Here is a 22,957-nt window from a genome sequence, read left to right as displayed (position 1 = left end):
CGGAGTGTGCCAACTACAGGCCAATATCACTTATTAATGTGGATGCCAACGAGCCCATGCCCGCGGAAAATCTGCATGCAACAGCGTCCTTATGGTAAAATGTGGCTATCCGAATTGGACTGGAAGTGGTCAGTTGGATTGTATGTATAGGTTGTAAAAGGCACAGTGTGGCTAACTTGATTAAAGGTGGAGGTTCAAGCCCTTTTTGGATCTGTAACATGAATATAATCTCTCGTCCTTGCAATTTTTGAGGTTCATACAACTGATGGGGGCCTATAGAGAGACATGTGGGAAGACACTGTGTATTAATGCCGTCTCCCATTCAGAAGTACATATGCACATGGAAAGAATTTGAGGGTACTATATCAGGGTCCTACTCTCTTTATTGATCATAGTGTGTTGCGATTATGGTGCGAAACTCGCCTCCCAACGAACTTCGAAGACTGGGGGTTGTTGTTAGAGGACCATGACTGGGTCGTGAGAGAGGCAGGGTTGAAATATAGTTACTTTAAGACCTTACATCGCTGACATCAGACACCAGCGAGACTCTATCCAGCCAAATTGAGAGCACATTCTTAATGCTGGGAATGTGGTAGGAATAGGGGAGTCATTGTGCATCTTCTCTGGAACGTGCAAAGGTGGCACATTAGTGAAATGCAATACTAGAATTGCACCCTTGGGGCATGTAAGTAGGGGTTATGGCCCCTTCATTTATTTAAAAAAAAAAAAAAGAGTTAGAGTCTTGCTGTGTGGACAGGAAAAAAGTTGAGACACCTGATGTGATCTGCTAAAGGTTGGGGTTTCTATCAGAGCTGAACCTTATAGCAAGGCTTCTGGTGAACAAGTGAGTTCCAAAGTCTTTTTGTAGGATGGGTAAGGCATATGGCCTTAAAGGAAACTTTCTTGGCAATCAGAAACCAGAGGAGACTATGATGGATTGGAGTGTTGATGGAATAGCAGTCTCAACACTCAGTTCTGGTACCTTTGGAGTTTTCACAGGAAGTAGTTAGGAGGACAAGACTGAGCCAATTTGCATAGTCCAGGTGTTAGAGCATTAGGGCAATGTTGGCTTAAAACCGGTGAAGAAAAAACAACTAAGTCAAAAATACAAATAAGCAGTCTTTGACTATTTAAGAAAGTCTTAACAAGCCGGTCAGCATCTACGTGACTCCAAGGCCTTTTACTGAGGTAGAGGGAGTTGGCTGTGGCCAAGGTCAGAAGGCAAACAAGAGAACATTAACACATGAGGAGAAAATTCAGAAGACAATACTTCAGCCATGCAGGTGTTCAGCTTTAGGTGCTTTCAATGTATATCACCATGGATTGCATTGAGGCAACGTCCCAGCATTCAGAGGTGTGATAAGATTGTGCTTTTAATTTCAGGCCAGTGTGGTTCGTGCACACAACAATCAAATAATGCCTGTCCACTAGGACCCATGGTTTATGGAATGGTACGGAAGACCCAGAAATGTAACATTTTCCACCCAAATGGTCCAATCAGATAAATCAGCTGGCAGAGATAAATATTGAACAAGTTACAAGTAAATACAAACTGCTTAGTCTTCGGCTTTTTTTTTAACATATTTTAAAAGTTTTCATAATTCAACAGTACAGGTGAGGAGATTCTCCCACCCCCTTCACCCCGAGTTCTATCTACACCTGCATAACCAATACACATCTGTTTGTCAGACATATCAATATTTTCCAGGTATTATATCAATTTGACATTTTGACATTTGCTGTCCTTGCTAGTCCGTGTCAATTCTCTGGGTTGTCATATCTTATCAATTGCTTCACCAAGGCCCCACTCACTAGGTTTAACCTTGTTGAAGATGTGAAATGTGGTGTGGAGTTGATCTAGACCTGGTTCAGGGAAAAATGAAATGCTGTCCAGAGCCTTATCTTAAGCCCCAATGGAGGAATGGTGGATTTGATGAACCGTGCCAAATGCTGTTAACAAGTTAAGTAAGATGAGGAAAACCGGATATTGAGATCATGTAACATGTTAGTGAACACTTTGTTTCATGGCAATGGTGAAAACCAAGTTGAGCATTAGGAAGGAAGTTGTGGGCTAGAACAATAGACCAGCTACAAGACTAGCAGCAGGAGGCAAAGGAACCCTCCTGGACTTGGAGCTTGATTTGAGAACTCCCCTTGGTAAAGGGAGCTTCACCATAGCACTTATTTATTTTATTTTCTTACAGAGTTTTATATAGAGCGAACTTGACCCGGTATCGGGTATCAGAGCGCTTTACATAACACCAGTTGCGTTACATGAGGACACAAATTCATTTTTGTGAAGCACGGGGAGATTAAGTGATTTGCCCAGAATCACAGGATGTTCAGCGTCATTGCTGAGACTTGAACCCGGTTTCCCAGATTAGAGGTCGACCGCCCTAGCCGTTAGCCGTTAGGCCAACTCCTCTCTCTTTTTCCTTTTTTAACTACTCTCCTTTCCCTTTTTCTTCCTCCGTGATTTCAAAATTTGTCACACCGAACGCAAAGCCTTATACATAGTATACAGTTAGGAATTATCAGGAACCAATGCCTTATGTGTATAATCCAAGAAGGTCCATTTTTTCTGACCCTCTAGAGCCAGCAATACAAGTAGAAGAGGAACATCTTGGACGGATCTTGCATGGTCTTTGAAATAAGATATCACATGGTAGTATCATTGGGATATGAAGTCACAATATGTTGGCTGAACAGGTATTCTGTAACCCTTTGGTAGAAAAGGATTTATATCAGAGAATATCTTGGGTATAACAGGATTTACGGTAGAGCATACCTCACAAACAGGTTTGGTAAATATAATTACGTGAAAATACTTTATTCATTGGAAACACTGTTGGTGTGGGTAAGCCAGCAATTGAGGTAAACATACACATAGCATTGTCTGACTATGCATGACGTGTGCACTATTGATGTTTTTAGGTGCCTCGTGGCATTGTAGGTATGGTATGTACATTAACAAGGCAATCACCCAGTGTTTGTGAGAATTTCAAATATAACTTGTAAACAACCACTCTGGTATGTATAAAAGAATGCATGCTAAGGTTCCATATGGCTGCACATATACATAATCTATGGGGGATTCCTATTTTAGTACAACACATTTTTTTGCAGGAACGAATGGCTTGTCGGTTGGCTTTCTGAATATGAATGTCAAAACTACAATAGGACATAGTCATTGATTTTAATGATTGTTTTATATTTCATTTTAGGAGTGTACGTTCACGAAGATGCGCTCCCACAGTGCTTTACGAGTGGTCTTCAGTGGATCCCTGCGACTGAAATGCAAAACAGCATGCTGCCAGCGTTGGTATTTCACCTTCAATGGTGCAGAATGCAGTGGACCGCTTCCAATAGAAGCCATTATCTACTTAGATCAAGGCAGCCTGGAGTTCAATTCTACTATTAATATTCATCGCACGTCTTCAGGTACAGTTCACATGGATATACAACACCATAGTAATGTATGTACTGACGAACACAATTAAGTGACATGCAAAAAATTAAGATAAATGTGCGTACCACATTCATTACACTTTCGCAGATATGTTTGCATGTGCTGCTGTAAATCACATGCTGTCTACACTCCATAAATCTTGTGTTCAGTTCAGAATATTACTTGACTATTGCACTATACCTTTTTCACTTGTTTTTCTTCAAAGAAGTGTTTTTGGTTCAGAGGTGACTTGTGGTAACTCCCTAGAAATCCACAATGCACCATGACATAGACTCCACCATGGATTGTTTTTTTCTGCCCTCAGGTTCGAAGGGTAAAATTCGGAGGGCGCTCCTTTTCATACAACGCAGCACGGCTGTGAGACACCCTCTCTCTCCCTCTTCTGTAAATCAGCTACTTCCCTTCCTGAAAATGCTCAAAACATGGCTATTCCAGAACATCTCCCTTTAATAGTGGTACTATTCACATCTCTTGGTGCTTCTGTGCTGCACTATCAGCGCTGGGATGGCTATGGGCAGCTTTGCGCTCTATAAGTGCTTCATAGATTGATAGATAGAGGGTTCAGACATGTTATTTAGTGCTCCATTAACAGGATAGCACACTGAAGAGAATCTGGTCACCGGAGGACTCGGGTGACCAAGGAGTTTACTAGTGGCATTGAGCACACTGACCAACACTGGATGAGATGGGATTGAGCTGTAGAGCCTCCAGCCATATTTTATGAGGATAACCTTTGTGTGTGGGAGGGGTGGGGGTGTAGGCGTGGGAACTGTAACAGTAAATTTCCATGGTCAAACCAACACCAGGTCTGTAACCTTTGAGTGGTGCGGGACCAAGACACAAATTTGCCAGGCCTTTTGATCCAAGAATACCATTAGGAGAGAAAGTGGGCAAATTATGTCCAGATTCAGCAGAAAGTCCACCCCCAGCAAGGGTGCTGATGAATGCTTTGAGTCAGATGAAAATGATCCCTGAAGTTCAGCAGGGAATAATGATTATGCTACTTACCAGTATGCATCTGTTCTTGGCATGTAGGGCTGCTGACATTCATATCTGTGCATAGATCGCCGCCTAGTGTTGGGTCCGGATGATTGCACATTGTTGTCCTGGAAGAGTCTTCGAAGTATTACGAGATAGGTGGCTCCTCCCCTGGACTACAGTGCGCATGGGCATCCTCTCCATCCTCAGATTGTTTTTCGCCATTGTGGCAGTGATGGAGTAGATACAGTAAGTGATGACCATGCTATACAGAAAATACTGAGTGCTGCAGCCGCGACAGGCGCCGGGGAGGAGGGTGGGCGATATGAATGTCAGCAGCCCTACATGCCAAGAACAGATGCATACTGGTAAGTAGCATAATCAGTTCGAGGCATGTGGGCTGCTGAATTCATATCTGTGCATAGAATATATAGCAGTACCTCCCCTAGCGGCGGCTACCTGTGCCAGCTGCAGCAGTCTGAAAAAGAGTTTTGAGAACAGCCTGTCCTACAGCTGCTTTCTGTCTTGAGTGTACATCTACGCAGTAGTGTTTGGTAAATGAATGTATTGTGGACCATGTGGCTGCTCTACAGATTTCGTGTAAAGGGATGTTTCCTAGGAAAGCCATGGATGCCCCTAACTTTCGTGTTGAGTGGGCTCGTGGGGGTACCGTTAATGTGCGTTTAGCTTTGTGATAGCAAATCTGAATGCATTTAACGATCCATCTGGCTATTCCTGCTTTGGAAATGGCGTTGCCTTTGTGCTGTGGTGAAAAGGCAACGAAGAGTTGTTTAGTTTTTCTAAAATCCTTTGTCCTGTCAATATAGTACATGAGAGCCCGCTTTACATCTAGTGTATGGAGCATTCTTTCCGCAACATTTTGCGGATTTTGGAAGAAAACGGGCAGTTCGATAGTTTGATTAATGTGGAACTGTGATATGACTTTGGGCATGAACTTGGGGTTGGTGCGTAGGACAACCCTGTTTGCGTGGACCTGAATGAATGGCTCCTGAATGGTTAGTGCCTGGAGTTCACTAACTCTCCTTAAGGAAGTGATGGCCACCAGGAAAGCCACTTTCCAGGTGAGGAATTGAATCTCACATGAATGGAGAGGTTCAAAGGGCGGACCCATCAGTCTGGTGAGGACCAAGTTGAGGTTCCACACTGGTGCTGGTGGGTGTCTTGGGGGAATTACTCGTTTGAGTCCCTCCAAGAAAGCTTTGATGGCAGGTACCTTGAATAAGGAGAGGTGCTGCCTGTTTTGGAGATAGGCTGCTATCGCGCTCAAATGGATGCGTATTGAGTTGTATGCCAGATTACAGTGGTATAGGTGTAAGAGGTAGCATATGATGTTTTGAATAGATGCGTCCAGTGGGTTAATGTCATTGTTGTTGCAGTAAATGACAAACCTTTTCCATTTGGCCGCATAGCAGGCTCTAGTAGTGGTTCTCCTGGCTTCTTTGATGATGGTCATACAGTCAGGTGGTAAGTTTAGGTAGCCAAATTCTAAGACCTCAGGAGCCAGATCGCCAGGTTCAGTTGCTGGGGATCTGGGTGTTGAATTTCGCCATGGTTCTGCGTTAAAAATGCTGGTTTTATCCGCAGTCGTTGATGGGGCACCACGGAAAGTTCCAGAAAGGTGGTGTACCACGGCTGGTGTGCCCACGTTGGAGCAACTAGGATCAGGGTTAGTGAGTGTTGCCTTAGTTTGCGCGCCACCAGCTGTATTAATGGTGCTGGGGGAAAAGCGTACGCAAATCTGCCGGACCAGTTCATCCATATCGCATTGCCCTGCGACTGTGGGTGTGGGAACCTGGCGGCGAAGCTTTGGCATTTTGCGTTTTCTTTTGTGGCGAATAGGTCTATCTCTGGATGACCCCACCGCTGGAAGTACGGTTGGAGAACTGATGGGTGTAGCTCCCACTCGTGCATCTGGTGGCTGTGTCTGCTGAGCAGATCCGCCATCTGGTTGTCATTTCCCGGGAGGTGTTCTGCCATGAGGAATATGTTCCTCTGAATGGCCCACTTCCACATGCTCTGAGCCAGGTGAGACAACTGTGGAGAGTGTGTTCCTCCCTGCTTCTGTATGTAGTACATGGCAGTCATGTTGTCCGTCCGGATCAACACGACTTTGTTGCACAAGTGTATTTTGAATGCCTTCATGACTAGGAAGATTGCCATCAGTTCCAGAAGGTTGATGTGCATCTTCTTTTGTTGTGTTGTCCTTAGTCCCTGCACTGTGTAATTGAGTACATGAGCTCCCCATCCCTGGAGAGACGCGTCCGCTGTCAGTATGATTTGTGGAACAGGCTCTTGGAACGGTCGGCCCTTGCAAAGGTTTTGTGGATTCCACCAATGCAGAGAGTTGTATGCCCGACCGCTCACCAACACTAGGTCTTTTAGTTGCCCGTGAGCCTGATTCCATTGATGTGCTAAGCACTCCTGAAGCGGGCGCATATGTAGTCTCGCGTGTGGGACTATGAAAATGCAGGAGGCCATCATGCCTATCAACTGCATGAAGACTCGCGCCGGAAGGGAGTGTTGAGGTTTGAATTTTGAGATCAGCACTTGCATGCTGTTGATTCTCACTAAAGTGGGCTGAGCTGTGGCAGCCAGAGTGTTGATTGTTGCGCCTAAGTACTGTTGTACGTGCGCAGGTTGGAGATTTGATTTTGGGTAATTTAGTGAGAATCCCAGATCGTGAAGAAGGTGAATGGTGTGGGACATGTGGGTGGAACATTGTTGTGCTGACTTGGCCTGAACTAGCCAGTCGTCCAGATAAGGGAAGACGTGAATGTGTTGTCTTCGCAGATGCGCGGCCACTGTTGCCAGGCACTTGGTAAAGACCCTGGGTGCTGTTGTTACTCCGAAGTGGAGAACTTTGAACTGATAGTGATTCCCTTGAATAGTGAATCTGAGGTATTTCCTGTGTGAAGGGTGTATGGGTATGTGGAAGTATGCATCCTTCAGGTCTAGCGTAGCGAGGAAATCCCCCTGACTGAGTAGTGGGAGAACCTGCTGGAGGGTGAGCATATGGAAATACTCCGACAGAATATATAGGTTTAGGGGTCGCAGGTCTAGAATAGGTCTGAGCGAGCCGTCCTTTTTGGGGATTAAGAAGTACAGAGAGTACACCCCTGCGCCCTGCTGGTCGATGGGCACTACTTCTATTGCCCCTTTTGCGAGCATAGCAAGTACTTCCTGCTGGAGTAAACCTAAGTGTTCGGCTGACATAGGACGGTGCTTTGGTGGTATGTTGGGTGGAGTGGAAGTTAGTTCTAGACAGTACCCGTGCTGGATGATGTCCCTGACCCACCTGTCCGTGGTGATGTTCTTCCACGCGGACAGGAACAGCTGGAGTCGTCCCCCGACAGGTGTAATGTGGTCGGGGGTAAGGAGAGGGCGTCACTGTTTGTTCTTTGGAGAGGACCTGGTGTTGCCATAGCCATGTCCCCTGCCCTTGGTGCTGGATCCACGATATCCACCCCTGTTGTTTTTGTCATAGGTGCTTTGTGCGCCACTTTTAGCATACTGCTGTTGTGACCCCTGACCCCTTGTTGTTCCCCTATTTCCGGTGCGACGAAAGGAGCCACTACGAAATTGCTGCGTTTGCAGAGCCCCCATTGATTTTGCAGTGTCCGTGTCTTTCTTTATTTTTTCTAGGGTAGTGTCAACGTCTGGGCCAAATAAGAATTCTGTGTTAACTGGTAAGTTCAGAATATTGTTTTGGATCTCGGGTTTGAAGCCTGAGATACGTAACCAGGCATGGCGTCGCAGCATGACGCTTGTGTTTATTGCTCTAGCCGCTGTGTCAGCTGCGTCAAGGGCGCATTTTATGGATGCATTAGTGAGGAGTTGTCCTTCTCTAATGAGGAGTTCCGCTGACTCTTTATACTCATCTGGTAGATGTTGGAGCAGTGACTCCAGCGCGTCGTAATGTGACCTGTCATAACGTGCCAGGAGTGCCTGTGTATTAGCAATGCGCAGGATGTTCGCTGCTTGCGCTGCAATGCGTTTGCCCGATGTTTATAGTACTTTTGACTCTTTGTCTGGGGGAGGAGCAGCACCAGTCGTTTGTGAGTGGGCTCTCTTGCGAGCATTGGCAACCACCATGGAGTCTAATGGCAACTGGCCCCTAATGTATTTAGGGTCACCGGGTGCAGGTTTGTATTTCTTTTCAATCCTGGGATTTAACACTCGGGCTCTTGTGGTGTCCTTGAAAATGTCTTTGGCAGGTTTTAGAACCCCCTTTAACATGGGCAGAGTTTTGACAGTTCTTTCTGAGGATGCGAAAGTGTCAAGCAGGAAGTCTTCCTCAATGGCGTCAGAATGGAGCTCCACCCCATGATGAGCAGCAGCCCGTTCGATGAGGGCATTAAATGCAGCCGTGTCCTCCGTAGGAGACGTTTTTACGTTATAGAGTTGCGCATCTTGAGTATGTGGCGCGACACTTTGGTCTGTGGGATCATCCCACGCCTGATCCGGGTCTTGTAGTTGTTCATCAGGATCTACGTCCCCAGGGTAGATGGTATCCTCCCCTCCATAGTCCTGTATTGTGTCCGATTCGGAAGGGGTAGGAGAAAAGGACTGCGGATCTGCATGGAAGTGTTCTTGTAGCACTGGTGCCTGCTCCGCTGGCAACTTGCGTTTAAGAGGAATTTTGTATGGCTCCTCTTCCCTGACTGGCGTTATTTTGCGCTTGTGGAGCATTAACCTGCCAGTGTCGGCGTCGATAAATTGTGGCCCCGAAGAGTCTTGTTCTGTAAGGCCAGAGGTGGTGGACTGTGTGTGGAGGACACGTGTCCGAATTTGAAATAGTTTCGGTGCCGATGGCGGTGGCAGCCCAAACGTGATGTTGGTGGGCTCCGAGTGCACTCTACAAGGGGAGGTGTGTCGGGACCCGAGATAGAATGGAGGGTTGACCGGTCACGGATGCGTTGTAAAGATGCAGAGACCTGCTGCACAGCGAACGCAGATGGTGGTTTGATGGGCACCTTGGTAGTAGACGTCGAGGCCAGCCCCGACTTTTTTGTTGGAAGGGGGTCACTGGTCTGAAGGGATGTATCGACAGTCGACGTAGTCGAGGACTTAGTCGGCATCGGTGCTCTAGGCGTTGACGTAGCCGGGGCGGCCATTTTGACTGCGGAGGTTACGGCCTTCGATGTCGGCGCCGAAGGTCTCGGTGCTTTGTGGTGCCCGAGGGCGTGCTTTTTCCGTGTGTTGACCGCATCCGCTGCGGTGAGCTCGGCGCCGAAGTCTCTTTGCACTCGGTCGGAGCCGACTACTTTTTTCGGCGTCGGGGCAGTGGATGGTTTCGACGCCGTCGATCCGACCACCACCAGTTTCACTTTCGTTTTTGAAGGGACTGAAGCGATGGATGGTTTTGGGTCTAATAACCCGGTCGTCTTCGGTAATGGTGGCTCTTGCAGAGTGTTCGAGGCCGGACCGGAAGGTGGGGCCGAGGAACCATGTATTTGATCTTGGGTAAGGCCCGAAGGCGATCCCTCGACCGGAGCCTGATGACGATGTACAGTTTCGGCCTCCGTTTCGACGGATTGGCCTAGCTCTTCAGGAGAGCTGTCTTCTTCGGCCCCGTATGCCTCGTCGAAGTCTCCTACCTCATCGACGGTTTCTTCGCGTCGAAAGATCACCTCATCTTCGTCGTCCGATCGGGAATCGTGTTCTGAAGCGGGGCTAGAGACTACCTCTTCCACGCTCTCGGCGTCCTCGTTGCTGAATATGTTGGTGGGAGCAGGCGCTGCTTGCTGCGCTTCGAGCCTCGCTGCTCATCGATTTCGCAGAGTCTTCTTAGATCGGAACCGTGCACAGGCCATGCATTTCGATTCGTCGTGATCCGGCGAGAGACATTTATTTCATACTGGGTGGACGTCGATATGAGGGTACTTCGCGTGGCATAGCGGACACCTCTTGAATGGAGTCCTCGATTCCATCGTCGATCGAGCTGCGAAGTTTGGACCAAACCGGTCCGAAAGTTGGAAAAGGGTGTGGAGCACTAAAGCTAGTAGTCGACACCGAACGGTAACTGTACCGACGAAAACTAAAGGCCTTTTGGCCTAAAACTAAGTATTCCTAAGTTGAGCTAAGATAGTTACATCCGAACCCAATGGCGGAAAAAAAACAATCTAAGGATGGAGAGGATGCCCATGCGCACTGTAGTCCAGGGGAGGAGCCACCTATCTCGTAATACTTTGAAGACTCTTCCAGGACAACAATGTGCAATCATCCGGACCCAACACTAGGCGGCGATCTATGCACAGATATGAATTCAGCAGCCCACATGCCTCGAACCATGTATTTCAGGTGACTCCAACTCTAGAGAGCTGTATTCGCCAGGGACCGCACCGCAGCCTACCCCGTAGACTAAGACCACATCTTTGATTACATCACTTGACACAAGGTGGCCCAGACACCACGATACATCTGCACAACACATCAATGATCATTCCGCCAGGGATTGACGCAACAGAAGTCTCAAATCTGCACAAGGAAATGGCTATGCCTCTTCTTGGGAACTTTCATTAAAAAAGGTCTCAAACTCTGCACTCTGAGTTGATGCCGATCAAGCCAATTGTAAATGCATACTTTGGTGCTGAGCAAAACCTTCATGCCTATTAAACCTGCGACTCCAAAACCAGTGTACAAACAACAGGACTTGGATTCACCTCAGTCACCACTGCAGGATGTACTGGGCACATAGTGACATAACCTACACACATTTCCCAGCTATCCATTAAATTAAAAAAGATAGGACAGCTTACCTTTGAGGAGGCTATATCTCAAGCGATAACAAGACTGCTACTGTCGCATGATCAGCTTCCCATTACCACATGTTTACACCACAGATGATGGTTTATCTTTGTATCTGTTAACCTCCCTTCCAAGATACAGGCAGTGAAGAACTTCAGGAGTATGCCTAGAATTATTATAGGTTTTACTTCTAGGATGAAAAGCCACTGCAGCCCATAGCTCTAAAGCAGGCTTCTCTAGCTCCCTGGAAGTAGCTCTCCTCTGTGCAGCCCAGCCTACTAAATTAGAAGTTTTTGTTTGTTTGATGTATGAATACTAAAACTGAAAAGCATGCATTTGAGATGAAAATGTGTGCATTGGGGGGGCGTGGCCTGGCGGTACCAGCAATGGCCGCAAACTAGCGAAGCTCCGGGAGCGGTGTAAGTTCCCCCGATGATCCGAGCTACCATCTGTGCATTTATCCGGCCCCACTGACGTGTAGCCATACCGGAGGGTGAGAGGCACCGAATGATCCGACCCGGAGGCCGCCCTGTGCCGGGAAACGCTGCTGGCGCCGAGGGAAAGGTGGCGGCCTAGGTGCGAGCCTGCAGCCGGGACCTCAATTTGTAATCCGACCTGGCCGTTGGTGGTGCAGCCCCGCAGCGGGGGTGCGACGCGAACCCCCTGGATCCCTGTGAGTGACAGCGGGAGTGGAGAGAAGAAGGCGGGTGCGCGGCCCAACGTCGAGGCATCGGCTGCTCGCACCTGATCGGTGAGGAAGGCTGGGGTGCGGCGGAGGAGTCCTGCGTCGATTCCGGCGCTTGCTGACCTCGTGGGCAGACGCGTGCTGGGACCGGGCCACACAGTGAGTTCCCCCGGGAGTGTGCACGGCAGGAGAGGCTCCCGCGCGGCGGGCTCTGGAGGGGGGGGCGCACACCTGCAGCCTCGATAACGCTGTGGCCCCTCGGGACTGTGCCGCGCCGGTTGCCCGATCTAGACGCCCCTTGTGGATTGGCTCTGGGGGGCCCTCGAGGGCGGTCGGCGCTATTGGGCCCGGAGGGGTCTTACTGGCAGCCTCGCTGGATTGGAGGAGGCTCAGGAGGCCCAGAACCGACGGCCGTTGGCCTGCGTGGGCCCCGTGGAACGAGTGGGCAGGCAGGCCATCTATACGCTGCACCGCCCGCGACCCCGCTCGCGGTGGTGCTGGGAGACCACTATACCCTGCCTGTCGCTGCGGGTGAGAGACGGCGGTGTCGTCAGACCCCTTCGCCCGGCTGTTGCCCGTCCGACAAGGAAAACCGACAGGCCGCGCTTGGCGTCAGGTCAGGCGGCGGAGATTACCTGTCTGGACTGGGCGGACTGGGAGGCGATGGGGGGTAAGGGCCAACGGATGACCGCGCAGGCAAAACTCGACAAATACACGTTCGCCAAAGACTCGAGGGGCCCGCCGGAACGCGGAGAGCTGTCGGGGGAGGCCTTAGACTCCGGAGCAGCACCCAAGGTGACCTTGGAGGATATCATGGCGGCCCTTACTAACGTGCAGACCACGGTGGGGTCGATCTCCACAGATGTTTCCCCCCTGCGAGCGGATTTTTCAAAAATGACCGACAGGGTGAAAGAAGTGGAAAAGGTGACAAAATCCCTCACTGCAGACACTGCCTCACTGCTTCAGAGGGTCGGTCGTTTGGAGGCGGATAACAGGCTCATGGCGTCAAAATTGGACGATCAGGAGGGGCGCTCCCGACGGAACAACGTCCGAATTACCGGGGTTCCCGAGAACGAAGGGGGCCCCGCCATGGACCTCTATGTTGAAGAGCTCATACAATCCAAGCTTCAGCCCCGCGGACTGTCCACCCTCTTCTCGGTGGAGCGGGTGCACAGAGTGCCGGGAGGTAGGCCCCAGCCCAGAGCGCCCCCTAGGCCAATCGTGGCCCATATCTTTAATTTTAGGTACCTCAACGCTATACTGCAGGCAGCGTGGGTGGCGCTGCCCTTGCGCATTCAAAATTCCCTGATCTCCTTTTTCCCGGACTATACAGCGGCGGTGGCCAAGCGGCGCAGAAGTTTTATAGAGGTAAAAAAAGAACTTCGCCGCAAGGAACTTTCATACTCGATGCTGTTTCCGGCTAAATTGAGAGTGGTGGCGCAGGGCAAGTCATGGTTCTTTGAAACGCCAGAGGAGGCCCACGACTGGCTCGAGGGCTGGCAGCCTGTGGGTGGTACCGACAGATCGAGGAGGCGGCAGCGACAAGACACAGAATTGAACGGGAATTCCCAGCCGTGTCGGCAGGAGGGGACGGAGCCGGGCCCCACGGGTCCAGACTCGGATGACTGAAATGTTGGCGCCTGCCATGCGACCGGCGACATGAGGAGGAGGAGATGCACCCACCGCAAAAGGGGCAAAATGAGTGGCACGGGGACTGTTCATTATGGGGCTCCTTCCTTACGAGAGATGCTTCCAGTGCCTACGAGTAACAAAGGGAATCGGATGGTGCACAGTTTGAATGGTTACGAGACAGTGTGGAGGCTGGGGGAGCGGTGCCGGCTCTCGGACTTCCTTCCCTCTACACGCAAGTACTGTTGATGGGATTAAAGCACTCTGCTATGTTGGGGTGGCGGGTAGTTCGGGATCCGTCTGGCAGGGAAGCAGGGAGGGGGGTAGTTGGGGGGCGAGGGTTTTCATTACGGAGTTGTTGGACTTTTATGTTTTCTTTTTTAGTTTTTTGGTTCGTCAGTCACCTTCAGGGGGTCATGGGAACTTACATACGCAAGACACGTTCATCAACTAAGACTATAACAAACAGGGTAGATACACTACAGGATTTGATCCTGACACGGGTCGACTCACACATGATTAGCAACCATTCTGATGACAACTGCGGTTCTGCAACGGGCTGATTGCCAGACCCCGGGTGGCCCATTGACAGTGCTGTCGTGGAATGTGAATGGCCTGGGCAATAAAATCAAACGGGGGTTAGTACTACAATACCTTAAGAGGCATACTCCGTCAGTGGTTCTCCTACAGGAGACCCACTTAGTGGGAACGGCCGTTAAGGCACTCGATAGATGGGGTTTTACAATGATAGCACATACAGAGTTTACCGCTGGCTCCAGGGGCGCTGGGATCCTCATCCGAAAAAGTTGCCCCCTGGTGGTGAAAGGGAAGTGGGCAGATGCCCAGGGACGCTTTGCTGCGATGGCCGGGCAGTGGCAGGGGCGCAGCTTTAATTTTGTCACAGTATACATCCCTCCGGCATTGCACTCGCTTGCTTTCCCGGCTCTGGGGAGTTTTCTGCTAGGCCTACCCCCTGGAGAACTGATACTAGGAGGCGACTTCAATACCACAGTAGACGATGAGTGGGACAGGCACCCCCAGAGGGAGCGGAGCGCAGCTTCATCGCCCTTGCGTGACTTCATAGACGCAATGGGATTGCAGGACACCTGGCGCATACACCACCCCACGGAGCGTCAATACACACATCACTCCAGCGCGCAGAACAGTCTTTCACGTATCGACTACCTCCTTACTTCCCTGGCGTGCATTGAGAAACTACAGGAGGTCAAACACCTCCCCTGGGGTATATCTGATCACTCCCCGGTGTTGCTGTCATGCTCCTCGGGCCTGCTAGGGCGGAGACGCACTTTTCCGATACACCCCGGCTATCTAAAAATTCCTAACGTACGCAAGACCCTACATAAAACCACGAAACATTACTTCCAAGACAACACGCAGTCGGTTGCCTCACCCATTATCCTCTGGGAGGCCTACAAGGCAGTGCTGCGTGGACAGGCCATCGCGGCCATTACAGCCCACAAACGTAACTCGGCGCAACAGGTGTTAGAGCTTGAGGAGGCGGTGACCGAGGCAGAAAGGGAGCACGCCCGAGAGCCCACCGACACGAGCGTCCAGGCACTGAACCTCGCTAAACAAACATACAGAGACCACTTATGGGAGGCAGCCCGGTTGCGTCTTACGAAAACGCAACATACAATATATGAAGTGGGAGACAAGGCGGGCAAACTACTAGCGTGGCTAGATAAAAAAGAGAGCGCCAGCAGATGGGTAGCGCAGATACGGCTGGCCACGGGTGAGGTTGTGACGAATCCTGACAAAATAGTGAGGGCCTTTGCAACCCACTACGAAAAAGTGTACACCCCCGTGGTAACGGCCTCCGCTGACGACAACCTAGCAACCCTTCGGGACATACGTCTTCCGCGATTGACTGAGGAGGATGCGGATGCATTAGAGGCTGACCTCTCCGCAGAAGAGATCGCCCTAGCCGTTCAGGGCCTCCAGTCCGGGAAAGCCTTGGGGCCGAATGGGATTCCGATAGAGTTATACAAGAGAGAGACAGACACGGTAGTTCCCCACCTGCTGAAAATGTATGAAGCCAGCTTAAAAGAGGGCATACTCCCCCGTGACCAGAGAGTCGCGACACTGGTGGCGATATTAAAACCCGGGAAACCTCCTCATGACTGCACCTCCTACAGACCTATCTCACTCCTTAACGTAGAAGCAATAATTCTAGCGAAGGTGTTAGCGATCTGTCTACAGCCTCATTTGCAGACGCTCATACACCCTGACCAATCCGGCTTTATGCCGGGACGCAACACAGCGATGAATATTAGACGGTTGCATGGCATACTGGCCGGAGGGCCCTGCATTCAGGAGGATGCGGTTATCATATCGCTGGATGCCAGTATGGCGTTTGACCGCGTGGAATGGCCCTTCCTCTTTGCAGTGCTTGCGCGTTTTGGGCCCAAATTTTGTGCTTGGGTGCGTTTGTTATATAGCGCGCCTCTGGCACAGGTGGCAGTGAACGGACGGCTATCAGAGGACTTTCCGCGGGGGCGAGGAACTAGGCAGGGGTGTCCTCTCTCCCCACTGCTGTTTGCCCTAGTGCTGGAGCCCTTGGCGGCATGGATTAGGCAGGATCCAGTCATCACAGGACTGAAGTGGACTGAGAGCTATGCAGATGATATCTTGGTATACCTGACGCGGCCAAAATGGTCTATCAGTAGCCTGCTGGACATCTGTGAATCGTACGGTAGATTATCCGGTTATTTGATCAATTGGGCAAAGTCAGTACTTTACGTCCTACATGGACCCATACCACAACTCCCTAGAGGAGTAACACTATCAGTGGCGGTGAATGGTTTCCGATTAACATCACGCCTGACCCAGCCCTATTCTTTGAACGCAACCTACTTACACCCCTCCGAAAACTCCGGAGCGATGTCAAACACTGGCATTCTCTTCCGCTGACTTTGCTGGGAAGAGCAGCCCTGTTCAAGATGATGGCCCTCCCGCGCTTCCTATATGTGCTACAAAACACGCCCATGCTGATCCCAGACTCCTACTTTAAATTGGTGGAGGCGGAGGTGGGCAGTCTGCTGTGGGAGGGCGGGCCCCACCGCATAGCTCTCTGCAAACTGATGAGGAGTTGGTACGATGGGGGAATTGCCCTACCCAACATACGCTTGTATTACTGGGCCTCCCAGCTCACGGTAATCAATCAGTGGCTGCATGCGCCGCAGGATGATCCGGCCCTGCGCATGGATAGGCATAAGATGGGGGTGACAGGAGTACTTCGTGCCTTGTACGATAAATCCCTAAAAAATACCCTAACGGGCCCCACAAAACACATCCTACACATATGGCACACGGCGCAGCGCAGGCTTGGTTGGGAGGGGGTGATCGCTCGACAGACACCGCTATGGGTCTCTCCCGCGATAGGCATGATGCATTTAAGTAAGGAATTTGCGGGGTGGGACCTGATAGGCATCTCCAGGGTCGGTGACCTCTGGAAGTGGGGTGAGATGGTCCCGTTTGAGCAACTGCAGATAGAATATCAGCTGCAACGGGCGGAAAGTTTCAAATTTCTGCAAATTCAACATGCCTTGAGGAATGCCATACCTCGAGGGACCACCCCGCCTGAGTCCTCCCCACTCGAGGATCGTTTACTCACAGACTATCTGACCAAGAAAGCTATATCATTGACATATCGTAAGTTAGTGAACCATCAAAAAGACCCCACAGAACTTCTTAAACGGAAATGGGAGGTAGACATAGGGGACATGGATGAGCACGAATGGCAAGAGGTGACTGCGTCCCCGCGGGAGGTGGCGGTTTCGTCCAAACTAAAATTGGTGCAGCTTAAAATACTGCACAAGATATACTACACTAGATCCACGCTACATAAAATGGGGAGAGCGGTTGATCCGCTTTGCCTGCGGGGATGCGGCCTCCAGGGTACCTTTTTTCATACGATTTGGGACTGCCCTGCCATTGCCGAATATTGGAGGGAGGTTATGGCAACGGTCTCCCGAGTAACCGGTCGTGAGGTTCCCCCTGAGCCTCGGATGTGTTTATTGAATATATGGGATGATACAGACCTAAACCACGCTGAACAAACCTGGGTGACCATAGGACTAGTATTGGCAAAGAGGAATATTGCACGACACTGGGGGGCGCAAGCAATCCCCTCGCACGCATGGTGGTGTCGTGACTTAGATGGCGCCATGGTAGCGGAGAAGGTGGTATGTGGTAATAGGGGTTGCACCCCGGCGATGGCAGAGGATATGGGGAAAATGGAACACATTCAGGGGTCATATATGCGAACCCCCGTTGTCGGGATCAGAGTCCGACCTCAGCGAATAATGCAGAAGGTACACTTCACTACTAGAGGGGATGGGGTCCACGTATGGGAATGCTTGCAGGAGGTTACCTGTGTTGTATGTACAGATGACGTATGGCCGTTACAAAGTGCTATCACCTATGTTAATGTTGACAGAGATGAATACAACCTGTGTCGTGAACATGAACTCTCTATAAGTAAAGGTGCAAACTTACTGTTAATAAAAATTGTTTAAAAAAAAAAAGATAATGTGTGCATTTTCAGAACTCAAAAAGCTGATGTTAAGAGAAAAAACAGATTTCCAAAATATAGTTGATATCATATTTGTGTCAAAAAATCATGCAATATTGCTAATATCACCTTGGTGACCCGGGCATTTCAGCTATGGCTGTCATGTATTACCCACGTGGGCACATTCCAAATTGTAAAGGCTTTTTTACATTATTGCTAGCAACCCTGCTTGATGCACTGAGGTGATCACTGCTGGCAATCGTGCATCTGGTGGCAAAAATGTAATCTTGTTTGACAAAGTCACTGGTAGAACATCAATAATAGTAGCTCGGGGTGCTTTCAATTGAGCATGAGTTTCTTATCACAGAAACGGTTGGAGACCCCTGCTCTAAAGGATCCTCTGCCTGATGAAACATCAGCATATTTTTCTTTGGAGCAGCTCGACAGTCACATGCAAATTGAGGAGGAAGAGGATGATTTCCACTTCAAAACACTCTAAAAAACTGAGAGGACGAATCAAAAATGATCACTGCTAAAACTATATTGAAAAGCTATACAGAGAATTTTAAGGATCCCTTACCAATGCATCATGGGCCATGCCCATCCAGAATCCTTGGAGAGTCACACACATGCAGTTGTTCTTTCATTCAAGGGATGAATGACTTGACCCTAAAGAAAGCAATACGCTCAATGCTACAGGCAAGTGGGTCGCAGTCAGTGAAGCTATGCATGCACAAATTTTGTTGTGCAGTTTTTTTTATAGTGCAAAACTAGCCCAGGGGCATTGAAGCACTTTACAATAGAACCAGTTTACATCACACATTTTTAGGTTGAGCCTAGGAGCACGCATGCGCTGTCTGGAAGACCTGCTGAAATCAGTATATGGAATGTAATCTCGCTTGATGTTTGCCATTAGTTAACTCCTCCGTTGCTCTTCTTTCCTGGCTCCTAACTGGTTTCCGCAGCCAATACGTCACTTCTGTTGAAGGCTGAAGAGCACTGGCCAAGTACGGTTTCCCTACATTTTCAGGGCTTATCTGTTGTTTGGCAGAACTCTTTTTTTTTTTTCTGCTGCCCTTCCATGCACTACAAGCCTAGTGTGTCTTCGGTGCCCCTGTTGTCGCTACCTAATCTCCCCGTGCGGTGCCCTCCCCACCTCCTGTTGCTGTGTGTATTGCTTTTTTTTTTATTACAATGACGTCCGCTTCACAGGCCACCATGCGAATAACTTTTATGTGCACTTGCGCCGTGCTTTATGCTTCAGCACTGTGCCTGCTTTCATCTTTACAACACGGTCGCTGCACTTTATATTTCAGCACTGCACCAAGTTTTCTGTTGACAAATCCAATAGCTGTAAGCTTTGCAAATGCGAGACCTATTGCATTGCAAATGCTTGTTATTTCTTTTGGCACATGGAGATAAAGTGGTTTGCCCAGAATCCCAGGATGTTGAGCTGAAGCCGTGATTCAAACCTGGTTCCTCAAGTCAGCAGCTCTACCACACAGTTGGAAAGGAATGCTAGATGCTAGTAGAATGAGATGGAAGGCATATGGCAGCATGTGCCAGAACCCCCGCATATGCCCGCCCAGTAGATTGTACAGGAGGGCAAAATCTCCAGTGTTGGCATTTGCGGCACTTTAATAGCCATGGATATGGCCTTACAACAGGTTAATACTAGTGCTATGCATGGCAGTGCATCACATGCTTTCACCCAAAATTTCAACAGCATTCACTTGCATTACCATTCAATGGAGAAATAAAGGGTGGAACAAGCAGCCTGTGATAGTCCTATCACGCTCAGTATCTTTTCCAGTGGAAACACTGCAACAGTTAAACCAAGGGTCGTATCCGCACAGATCCTTTTATGGCAATGGTCATTTCAGACCATTAGGGATGATGCCTCATGCATTACATTAGTCCCCATTGCTTGATGGCCTAGGCACCCACTGCAGTGATTAGCCAGACACTGCGACAAGTGACTGTGGACAGGTAGACCTAGAGCTGGTGGAGCCCAGAGTACAGCACAGAGTAGTGGTGGAACAGGTTACACCTCATGGGCAGATCATTCATTGACCCGCTGCGGTGCCTGTAACAACAGATGCACTCCTCGCAGCACACAAGCTGGGCTTTATAACGCAGGAACAATGATCCCACTAAGAATGCTCGCACCACATCAGTATGTTGGGATTGCAGGCAACGCAGACCGCATTCAAGGCCAAACTGGTCTTAATCACATCAGACAACGGGATCTCCATCATGATCCACACAACTTGGCGTTCGTTGCTAGAGCAGCAATAACACTTGCCGGTGAAGCATTGCCAGGGGTGGTCAACGGCTTTGCTGATATGAGCAGACACAAATGGAAGATCAATTTCAGCACTTCCTGCATTGGGAAACTCCTCTCAAGCAAACGTCAACCGTGCAAACGCTGCCTCCAGGGACCTACACCCCAGGCTCTGGGTTACTCACTATGGATAAACCGGTCTGGGACAAGCACCATCGACACCTATTCTTGTTCTTCCAACCTCGTCCTCACTACTTTTGGAAAGGTTCATACATCCACATGAGAGACTTCCTTTACATACAGATTTGCTCGGGCAGCATCAAGAAAAATTGCTCCGTCCTAATCCCAAATCCCACAGTCAAATGATTGGTCACTTTAGGAATTATAGTGTGGATATTTGCAACTTCCAAAAGAATGTATGGAAATCGTGAAGGAAGCTAGAACACCTACTACTAGAGCAGGCGATGCAGTTAAATGGAAACATTTTGCTACCTACTGTAAGACCCAAAATCTCAATCCTCTAACTGGTACTGTTCAGCCTATTATTTGCTACCTTTCATCTGTGCAAATGTCCAGGTTGTCCTACACATCTAGGAGTGTGCATATAGCTGCCACTGCTGCACATCTTCAAAATGGAGATCATCAGTCAATTCTTTGTACCCCTGGTAGAAAGATTAATTGTACGTCAATCCTTGGGAAGAGAGCAGGGGCGCCACACAACACAGCGCAGCAACGTTCGTTTCCGTGTGTCACACAACTTTAGTAAATGTTCACTCTCCATTCTCTAAGGCGAGTATTGTCAAAAGCATTCCACTTTGTTATAAAGCTAAACTCAAACTGCACGCTATCCCCAGCGCACATTTTACTTGCAAGAAGGGAACCATGATGCCTTACCTAACCTAAGTCCCATTATCGTCCTACTCAACTCCCTAGAAGTGAGATAGGACTCAGTTGCCAGTAGCATGTTTACAGTCTGCAATTTGCTTCAGGCACTGCAATATTTTATGTATATCTTCACATTCACGCTCCGCTTAGAAAGAAAACACAATCTGAGGTGGGGCGTGTCTGTGTCTTGGTGCACTGTGGGTCTGGGGGGAAATATCACGAGTCACCTCAAAACCAAAGAAATACAAGTTGCAATATGTGCGACCAAACACCAGATTTCAGGAGTGGGCACAGCATGTGAATATCAGCACCACAAGCTGTAAACCATTTGTTACATGTAAGTAATGTTTCCCTTGTTATGTGTTTTGCATTTCTTGATTTTCTGGGGGTATATCCCTGGAAACTCCACCAATTTACTATAATATTCATCGAGTCACTGAGCACTCTACCACAATTTAAAAGTAAGGTTTCAATGATGAAATGTAGCATTTGTTATGGATTCAATACCTACTAATTTTAATTCAGATAGATAGCAGTACAATTAGTTAAATTTTCTTTCGTTTTAAACATGTTTATTACTGATTAATGCAAAACATGATAACGCGTATCTCCATCCATAAAGTGTTATCAATTGGAAGAAATATCAGTTAAGTGTGTGTCTTGGGAACATCTGTCTTTAATGTACAGTATCACCAAGCACATACTAATATCTGCAAGCAAGTTTAAACCCGAGCAATTAGAAGTTAAATCTCCAAAAACATCAAAAGAAATCTCTAATTACCAAGGTATGTACATGCATGCAGATTTTAACATTTGCCAAGTGATACAGCACAATAAAAAATAGATAGTATTGGTTCAATGACACTTTTCTGACTACATGTTTAAAGCAAAAGGATCAAATGATGGACGGAATGCTGAACAATACATTCACCCCCAGTCACAAAGATCTGGGTTTAATCCTTCGTTCTTTTGTTCACTAAGCCACCCAGCCATATGCAAATCAGTCTTGACCCTGTTCCTCGTGGGAACAATCCAGCCCGAACTGCCAAGCCAGGTCTTCCCTGGGCCAGAAACAAGCACCCTGGAACCTGTGATTGGGGGGTGAATGTTTGCATTGTTCATCATTTCGTCCATCATGCTGTCATTCGGTCCATCACGTAGGATTGCAAATTCAGAGCGCTCAGGCCAATCCTGAGGCTGCTCTCATAACATGAGAGCAGCCTCAGGATTGACCCCAGGGGAGTCTGGGAGCCTGTGCCTGCGAGGAGGAGAGGAGCGGAAGAGCGCAAAGCGGCCAGCTGCAGGCAAGTTATTTTTTTATTTACTATGAGCGAGATTTACTAAGATTTTGTGCCGTCTTTTTTCCCTGTTTACTTTCCAGCGCTAAACTTGTTTAGCGCTGGAAATAACAGAAAAGTAACGGGAAGCAGCGCTTAGAGCTGCTTCAAATTACTTTGTGCCATGGGGGCAACCACCCAAGGTTTCTCACGCTAAACCCAATTTACTAAATAAATAGATTAGGATTAGCGTGAGAAAACTGCGCCCCTTTCAAATAGGTGAACGGAAGGAGAAATGAATTCATTTCTCCTTCCTTTTCCGACTTTGCATGCGTGCAGCACTGTGCAGCACGCGTACTAAGTGGGAAAAGCTTTTCCTCGTGTCTAGTCATGGTATTTTGCACAGGAAGGGTACCCTTCCTGTACAAAACCTACGCTAGACTCACAC

At 48.8% G+C, this 22,957-nt stretch overlaps 1 protein-coding gene across 1 annotated transcript in view; it reads left to right on the top strand.

The window, feature by feature from the left end:
• CTHRC1 (collagen triple helix repeat containing 1) overlaps window positions 1-22,957 on the top strand; it is a 146,051-nt gene that overhangs the window by 110,987 nt on the left and 12,107 nt on the right. The window contains exon 3 of the mRNA XM_085605124.1: window positions 3,225-3,441. Coding sequence (XP_085461250.1) covers window positions 3,225-3,441 — 217 coding nt within the window. The remainder of the gene's footprint in view (window positions 1-3,224; window positions 3,442-22,957) is intronic.

The sequence above is a fragment of the Triturus cristatus genome, chromosome 5_1, assembly GCF_964204655.1.
Source record: "Triturus cristatus chromosome 5_1, aTriCri1.1, whole genome shotgun sequence".
Taxonomy (NCBI): domain Eukaryota; kingdom Metazoa; phylum Chordata; class Amphibia; order Caudata; family Salamandridae; genus Triturus; species Triturus cristatus.
Note: the sequence above shows the minus strand (reverse complement) of the source record. Positions and strands in the feature narration are given on the sequence as shown.